This window comes from Salvelinus fontinalis, unplaced genomic scaffold (assembly GCF_029448725.1).
Source record: "Salvelinus fontinalis isolate EN_2023a unplaced genomic scaffold, ASM2944872v1 scaffold_0713, whole genome shotgun sequence".
Classification (NCBI taxonomy): domain Eukaryota; kingdom Metazoa; phylum Chordata; class Actinopteri; order Salmoniformes; family Salmonidae; genus Salvelinus; species Salvelinus fontinalis.
Window position 1 is genome coordinate 62501 of NW_026600922.1, and position 8502 is coordinate 71002.

An 8502-nucleotide genomic window follows, 5' to 3' on the forward strand; every position below is an offset into this window, starting at 1 on the left:
CCCCTTCCTCAAAGTCAAAGGGCCGCGTCTGGCAACACACAAACAGACAAACAAACTGCTTGGTTTTGCTTATGGACAATTTAAAATGCAGTGCACTGTGGACTTGAGCATTTTGAAGCCGTACTGTAATATCTTTCTGCCTGGGCCTAAGGGTGAAGAAATAAAAACGAGCCTTTCTTTCTCAGTGATTCTCTCTCTCTCTCTTCCTGTCAATCGCTCCCTCCTTCTCTATGAGAGCTGTGCTAGAGAAATCAAATATCACCCTCCGCCTGGCAAGCAGCCCTTCAATCAATACTCTAGACAGTAGCCAGAAGCAAACAGCTCCTCTAGAAAGACAATACTGCTGATACTGCTCCTCTCACTGTCTCTCGAAGATGCCAGCTAAACCAGTACATTTCAACTTTCTTTACTACACTATCCCTCTTTCTTTCCCCCGAGCACCCTCTCTCCTTCTCTCCATCCTTCTATCATCGCTGTAATAGAGAAATCAAATATCACAATCTACCTGGCAAGACCAAGCAATCCTACAAGCAATGGGCTACTAACGAGAAAGTCTCATGAACAGCCTCGCTGTTGAACAGAATAGTATCTCTCTAGAGAGACAACACTGCTCACACACTGTCTTCTTGAAGATGCCAGCTGAACCATTACCGTGTCCTTGCTTTGAATGAATTCTTAGCGGCATCTTTATTTGGGTCTCTCTGTCTATAATTAGATCCACCTCTGGCTCTTTCACACGAGGCATTGAGGGAAAGACAGCTTGCCTGATTAACATACACCAAAGTGCCACTGCGCAAAGAAAAAGAAACGACTTCTTGGGTTGTAATTAGAAAAGGGTATAAATAACGAACTAACTCTGCTGTGCCTGACGGGAGGAAACGATGAACAGAGGTTTTCTACTTTCCGCTGGAGCCCAATTTGCATACAGATTCATTCATAAAGCTTTCATGAGGAGTTTGTGTTAAGGGATTTTTTTCCTTCTCCAAAGGCATTAATTGAATGGAGAGAAATGGAAGGACATTTCCCCAGAGAGGGGTAGAAGAAGAAGTCACTTCCTGGTTTGACTTCAATGATTTTGGATGGATTTGACCCCCCCTGGCCCTCTAACTCTGCTTAATACCCTGGGTTTGTACAAATAACTTAATTCACTACTACTTAATATTTCTGATAAATGAATAAATACGTCCATCATTCCAACCATTCCATCACACTGTGGCATGCATTCCAAGCGGTAAATGTCAATTTCTCCAATGGGACTTTAATATTTACCCTAACAGTGCATTGTCAAGCAGAATTAGGCCTATGTCTGTAACCTACATGCATGTTTAAGTAATCAAATAAATGTTAAGAGAATTCAACCAAAATCTCTTAGAACTGCAATAGAAAATGTTGTTTTGAGCACCCACATAAGGGCATATAAAAACAAGATCCGAACAAAGTCATCCAGACCGTGAGAACCAAAATATGATATCCTTCCACAAGTGGGGATGATTTGAAATAGTTGGTTGTTTACATGTACATTCCATTACCAATTAAGTTGGTCATGGGATAAGAAATAACGAGCATATGTTTATAATAAAATTACAATAAGAAATCCAATTGTATTATTTTGTTAGGAAGTTACGAACAGTCGTTGACATCCTTTGCGATAACTACGTCAAAGGGGCGCGCGCGTGTCATTTCAGCACTGTCTCAAGCGGAGAGCGCCCTTCCTTCTTCAGTGTGCCTCGATATCATCTCTGGAAATAGTGGGCCTATTGTTTCCGTTGTACAGTAAAGAAATGACACAATTTATCCGCTCATGGAAAAATGTAACTAGTAGCCTAATAGGCTGTGGTTTCCAAACAACATTTCAAAAGAAGAACATATTACTAAAACACATTGAATAGGCGCTGCGCTTCTCGAATTCTCAGATCACGCTCACCCACGTAGGCTATAACACATTCATGACAGAATGCCTTAGACAGCGAGTTTTTATTCTGTCAACATACGAATACTTTTCGGGGACAAGAGTACTCGCTGCGTGGCATTTTTCATAGACTATTTTGTCAAAGCACATAGTGTAAATTAGAAGTCTATACCTTTTGCTGTGCTTCTACAGCGGTAAGGACAGGGAGCAGGTCGCGGCCACTGAAGCTATATCCCATCCTCTTCCTGCATCTTTGACTGTACATGTCGTTGTACAAATAAAATGCCACTGCTCCCCCGGTTGCGAGACACATCCCAACAGCGAGGCATCTCTGTGTCCTACCTCCGGTAGTCGTCTGAGCGCCGCAGGGCTCGTTTCTCGGAGCGGACCAGACATTTAACCTGTTTACGATTGAAGCCAGTCTGCGAAAAGCGGCCATTGTTGTTGCTATGATGAGAGTATTGAAGGGTAAACGTATTCTCACTCCTCGCGAGATGTGGATCATATTCTCACTCCGATTCACTGGAGTTTGGGATGCTGCGGCTCTGATCGAAGTTCTGCTTTGAACCAGCCACCAAAACAGATGGATATGATGCTCCAATGGGTTTGGGACAGAATAAGCTGCTTATTTCTGAACCTTGGTGAATTATATACATAGCTGCGTTACTATTCTAATTAGAAGCCAATATGTTTTACTTTCAGGAGAATCAGGACCCATGCAAATGTTGACAAGCCCTATTCACACGAATGACAAGAGACTGCAAATAAAACATAATGTAGACTAGTAATACGTCGTTTCTCTGTTGACTATTATATGTTCCCGAGTGTTGGGGCAAAGTTTTAAGAAAAGTTGTATTCATAAAAAAATATATTTATTGCAAATCATGATCATGTTGTTTCATCATGATGTTAATAACTTCTTACAGCTGGATCAAGTACGTTTCGGAGTAAGACAGATATTAAGAGAACAAAGATTGCTGCATTTGACTTACTCCATTGGCTATACACTAATGCTTTATATATCAACGTTAAGCCGATGGGTTCTTCAAGTTCCCTTTGATGCCTGCAACCACCTGGTCATGCAAAGGCCTGTGTGGTTTTCTCCCCACTCCCATTTACAATATATATATATATTTAAAAACAGATCAAACAACACTGCATTTACTCTGCACGGAGCTCCACAATGTGCAGTGGGAAGATCTTTCAATGTGACCCTGGAAACAATTCATCTAATGCCAATGTCATCAGGAAATGTGGCATGTAATTGACGTCTTCATTGTGGCGCATCGATCCGCGCGCGCATATTGATTGATCGCTTCTGCGCCGTGCGCATCGATTTTGTTTCAAGGTATTTTGGGGGAAATCATAAATACTAATGAGCCCTGGGAACCCAACAGGGAGAGAAAGGTCCCCGGAGAGAGATGTTGATGAATCACCTATGTGTGGAAATGGTCACTAGGTCATTTGCAACCAGTCGATTCCCAGGCCCAGGCAGATGCATTGCATGCGCTGCTGCCCTGTACCCTATCAGTTAGACTCAGGTCACTGGCTGCCTCCCCTGTACCCTATTCTCCCATGCCAGAATCAATTCAATGCAATACATGTTAGGGCATAGGCCTATACACTGGAGACTATCTGTAAATGTAGGATCGCTAATATGGGCAAAGTGGCTTGAACTATTTGATGCGCTGGTAGGCTACCATATTGTCCCATGCTCCAAATCAATCGAATACAATAGTCTACATAGGGATGGTGTTATTCATTGTATACACAACAGGCTATTTGTAAACGTTTATAATATTGGCAAAGTGGCTTGAACTATTGCGTTGTATTTCTGGGGGAACTCTCGGTGACGGTGTCAGGTAACCTCGGCCTATCTGGCTATTTTGAAGCTCTAGGTTCAAACAGGTTTCTACCTCCAAGTTCCCCCTGACTGTTGTTGGTCCCCTTACAAGATCTCTCAACTTTGATCGCTCTGGTCTTTGATTCCTATCCTCTTTAAGACCACAATTAAGAAGAGCGTGTTCAAAGAGGCCAGGAGATCAGTGGAAGATTGACAGTCAAGTGATGCAGTTTGCACAGATGTGCGGCTGGTTCTGCTTCTAAACACGCCGCGGAACAGCCGCTGGATTACATAAAACAAGCGCGGCAATAAATCAACATCTGTGCGCGAAAATGACGCACAAGAAGGGGAAGTTTTTCTCTCACCCCCAGCAGCAAATGACTGCACCTGAGTCACTCGAGCCGTAGGGTTATAAAGCGTTTAGGATGATAGTAATTATCTACTATATGAACACGTGCGCGCACGCACCCATACACACACAATAGAAACACAAACACACACCTCCTTAACACACACTGCTGCAGGGTATATATTTGTGGAGAACATAACACTCCTGACAGTCAGTGCAGTTGTCAACTCAAAGCACCGCCCCGCATCCCCTAGTCTTGTTCTGTTCTCCCCTCCCTCCCACCCATTGCCTCTCCACCTGCCATACGTCTTCCACACACACACAACCCCCCCCCCCCCCCCCCACACACACACACTCTCACACACACCTCTTCACTGGCTGCACTCGCCTAGTGCACCAAACCACTTGGAGCCAGCCAGGGAAGCCGTAGTGTTCTGTACGTAGGCTACTGCGCATTCCCCTGCGACACCATAGAGAAAACCTCCTTGATTCACACGGCGTTTTATTAAAGGATCAACTCTCATTGACTTCTCTCTCACTTGTTCTCCATTCTAATCGCTTACAGTACTTTTCATAATCCATCTATGGGATAATGATAATCGGCGATGCAGATGAAACTGAACATCAAAGGTGTGAGGACGGTCAAGGATCAAGGAGTTATGTTTCAAAAATAAATCTATAAAGCGTCTCATTAGCATACGGCAAGAGGGAATTTACATACGGAATATATTTAAAGTGGCGCTCCTCTCACGCTCGCACTCTTCATTTGCAGAACGCAGTGAGCACGAGCTGAGCACTCTCCCGGCAACCGCATCAACGACTGCGAGGGGAGGAAAACCCGGACGAACAAACAGAGCAAAGGGGAGTAGCCCGAGGTCGAGAGAGGAGAGCATGTGCTGAACTGAGGATAAACGGATAATATGCGGATGTAAATAAAACGCGCTCTTGCAAGAGAGAGAAAAAACGCATTTGGTGACTGCGCAAAAACACACATTGACTCAGGAGGATCCCTCTTTCAGGAGCACAGCACGTTAACTTTTCTACCCGGTTCAAGGCGGCTGGTTGTGAAGCGTGCTGGGCGGTTGTTTCTGGTTTCAATCGTTTTTGTGATGGGGGCAGTGGGCGAGGTGGGTACATTTTCCTTGCACGGCCTGGATAGCTTCGGACACGGATCGCATTTTGTCCTGACGCCCGCGGGGGACACCCCCGGACTGATGAGCGAGCACCTGGTGTCGGCGGAGAGGTTGTCGCGGAGCACGCCGTCGGATCTGACGCATCTAAAGGGGATTCTACGGAGGAGGCAGCTGTACTGCAGGACCGGGTTCCACCTCGAGATACTGCCCGATGGCACAGTGCAAGGCACCAGGAAAGACCACAGCAGATTTGGTAAGGCATCAGAAAATATTTCGGCGCAATAATGCAGTTATTATACAGTTATGGCAGTAGTATAAGGATTATAATTATCATTGTTATTCTTAGTATTCTGAATATGATTCTGAATAGACTAATTCTATTTATATTATGAATATTATAATGTTATGATTATGGACACATATACCTATTGCATCCTGTCTAATCTATAATGTGTGCATGTGTTTTTGTACCATAGTTACTATTTCAGACACCCCATAATATGTTCGCACATATTGCAACACAATTCATTTCCTCAATGGAGAATAGATTGGCAGAATTTCTTTACCTTTCATAACTGACCTTCTTATCAGCAAGATAGCAAATAATGCCTACTGATAACAGCTTCCATGATAGACATAAGAGTATGAATTCAGTACTAAGCATTGAACAATATATCCCTCAATGACTGGCTGAACTCATGCCCTTGTGACTTGTGATATCATAATATGTGATGTTAATCTAATGTTGTCCTGCTGGTTTGATGTGCAGGTATTTTGGAGTTCATCAGCTTGGCTGTGGGGATGGTGAGCATCCGTGGGGTGGACAGTGGATTATACCTGGGCATGAACAGCAAGGGAGACCTCTACGGCTCTGTAAGTATTTACATTAGTATATAGCCTACATGCTGCCTACATATACCCTTCATACTGCCTTCATATACTCTTGATACTGCCTAATGCATACCTACTGAAAACATACACCCTTCACACTGCCTACATATACCCTTCATACGGCATACATATACTCTTCATACTGCCTAACACATACCTACTGAATACATACACACTTCACACTGCCTATTTATACCCTTCATACTGCCTGCGCACTGCCTTCATACTGCCTAATGCATACCTACTGAATACATATACCCTTCATACTGCCTACATATACTCTTCATACTGCCTAACACATACCCTTCATACTGCCTGCATACTCCCTACATATACCCTTCATACTGTCTACATATACCCTTCATACTGCCTACATATACCCTTCATATTGCCTGCATACTGCCTACATATACCCTTCATACTGCCTCCTGCATACCTACTGCTTACACATACCCTTCATACTGCCTACATAAAGTCAACATAGACTGATAAACTGTAGGCTACATATGATGTGTCTTGTATTCAGTGCTGCTTCTCCATTCTCATGGGCATCTCTGTGTAGGAGGTAATAACAGAGGTTACTATTCAGCATCAACTGAAAGAGAGAATTCCTCTGCCTCCTCTATTGTCCTATTCATCTGGGAGGGTGATAAGATATGACCAACCAGCAGGTGGCATACATTTTTGTTCTGCAAGGATGTGTGTATTTGTGTGTGAGCATTGACACTGAGATAACACTGCTCTGTTGTGTAACATTTCACTAATCAACTCTCTTCTCTCTCCTCTCCCTCCCGCTCTCTCTCTCTCTCTCGCTCTGTCTCTCTCTAGGAGAAGCTGACAGCCGAGTGCGTCTTCCGGGAGCAGTTTGAGGAGAACTGGTACAACACGTACTCATCCAACCTCTACAGACACGGTGACCGGGGAGCACACTACTTCGTGGCGCTCAACAAGGACGGCACGTCCAGGGACGGCGCCCGCTCCCGGCGACACCAGCGCTTTACCCACTTCCTGCCCAGGCCCGTAGATCCCGACCGTGTACCCGAACTCTACAGAGAGGTCCTGGGCCACAGCTGAGACCCAGTGGGAGTGTGTTGGTCCCTGCGACGCTACACACCCAGTACACTGCACCGTGACTTTCAGTACTCTCCTATGAAGGGTCTGCATATCGTCAGTCTCCCTATGGCTTCCTATGGAAACAAGATGGAGGAAAGGTCGCTTGGGGGCTGTGGGGTGGATAGGAAATATGTGTGAAGCCGGGCCTTGTGGTCCCCGGTGCAGCCCCAGGAGAAAGGAGTACAGGTGGTTAATAGGGGCTTTTTGGCCAAAAGAGAGGCTGGCCTGGTGGCCATCTTTGTTTTGAGCATCGTGTTGGAAGGTGAAGGGATCACCTCCAGAGCTGCTGATGTCATCTTTCCGGATGGGTCTTCTTCACCACCCTCTGAGTGGCTTCTGAGATTCTGATTGGTCAATCTGACTGTAGTGAAATGGGAGTAGGAGAAGAAGAGCAGATGGTCCTCCAGCGGAGTGTAGACTTTGTGTTCTTCTGTGGTACCCCAGGTGGACTGTTTTGACGAAACACTCTAGAAGACTTGTGAAGGAATTCTTTTCTGAACCTTTCGTGACTGCATTCTATTCCCTGACACGAGCAACGAGCATGGACGAGAAGAAAAAAGACTTACAAAATAACCTTATCCTGTTTCAGTTTTTTTTATTTATGCATTTTTCTGGGACATATATTTATTTTATATATTTATTTATTTTGAGAATATATTTTTTACAGGTATACATAAGATATTAAAAATAAGCCATCAGAGATGTATTTTGTGCCACTGTGTACTGCATTTGACATGTCCTTTCAAACAGACTGAAGAAAGTCTTGTCCTAGGAGTTTTTATTTAGACAATGGTTTGTATAAGGCCGCGTTGTCACTATTCCCGAGCTTGTCATCATCGGGGGCGTCCATGTTTCTCTTATGTCATCAGAAAGAGCCAGAGTTCCACTGGGTTCCAGTGAGGAATAAACCTGTTAACACTTCAGATACACTGGTCTGTCTTCTTCATACAAATACAATAACATACAGTAGTACTGAAACATGGTCTGATTACTATTATAAACTGGATGGGTCCAGCCCTGAATGCTGATTGGCTGACAGCCGTGCTATATCAGACCATATACCACGGGTATGACAAAACATTTATTTTTACTGCTCTAATTACGTTGGTAACCAGTTTATAATAGCAATAAGGCACCTTAGGGGTTTGTGATATATGGCCAATATACCACGGATAAGGGCTGTTCTTAAGCACGACGCAAAGCGGAGTGCCTGGACACAGCCCTTAGCCGTGGTATATTGGCCATATACCACACCTCCTCGGGC

General features: G+C 44.4%; 2 protein-coding genes across 10 annotated transcripts in view; one reads left to right on the top strand and one right to left on the bottom strand.

Annotated features, from left to right (window-relative positions):
• The window catches only part of LOC129847119 (calcium uptake protein 3, mitochondrial-like), a 49309-nt gene extending 44392 nt beyond the window's left edge, over window positions 1-4917 (bottom strand). For 2 of the 9 annotated variants that reach the window (XM_055914928.1, XM_055914930.1), the window contains exons 1-2: window positions 2082-2404; window positions 1-28 (exon numbers count right to left, since the gene is read on the bottom strand). The exon at window positions 1-28 is cut by the window's left edge and continues 120 nt beyond it. In XM_055914928.1, the coding sequence (XP_055770903.1) occupies window positions 1-28; window positions 2082-2348 (295 nt within the window). In that variant the 5' untranslated portion in view covers window positions 2349-2404. Of the gene's footprint in view, window positions 29-2081; window positions 2451-4822 lie in introns of those variants that run through there. The other 7 variants (XM_055914937.1, XM_055914934.1, XM_055914929.1 and 4 more) reach the window with 7 other exon arrangements.
• Window positions 4918-5210: 293 nt separating this feature from the next.
• Window positions 5211-8161, top strand: LOC129847120 (fibroblast growth factor 20-like). Its single transcript, XM_055914938.1, has 3 exons — window positions 5211-5487; window positions 6004-6107; window positions 6954-8161. Exons 1-3 carry the CDS (start codon window positions 5211-5213, stop codon window positions 7197-7199), a joined length of 627 nt encoding a protein of 208 aa, XP_055770913.1. The 3' UTR covers window positions 7200-8161.
• The last annotated feature ends 341 nt before the right edge of the window (window positions 8162-8502 follow it).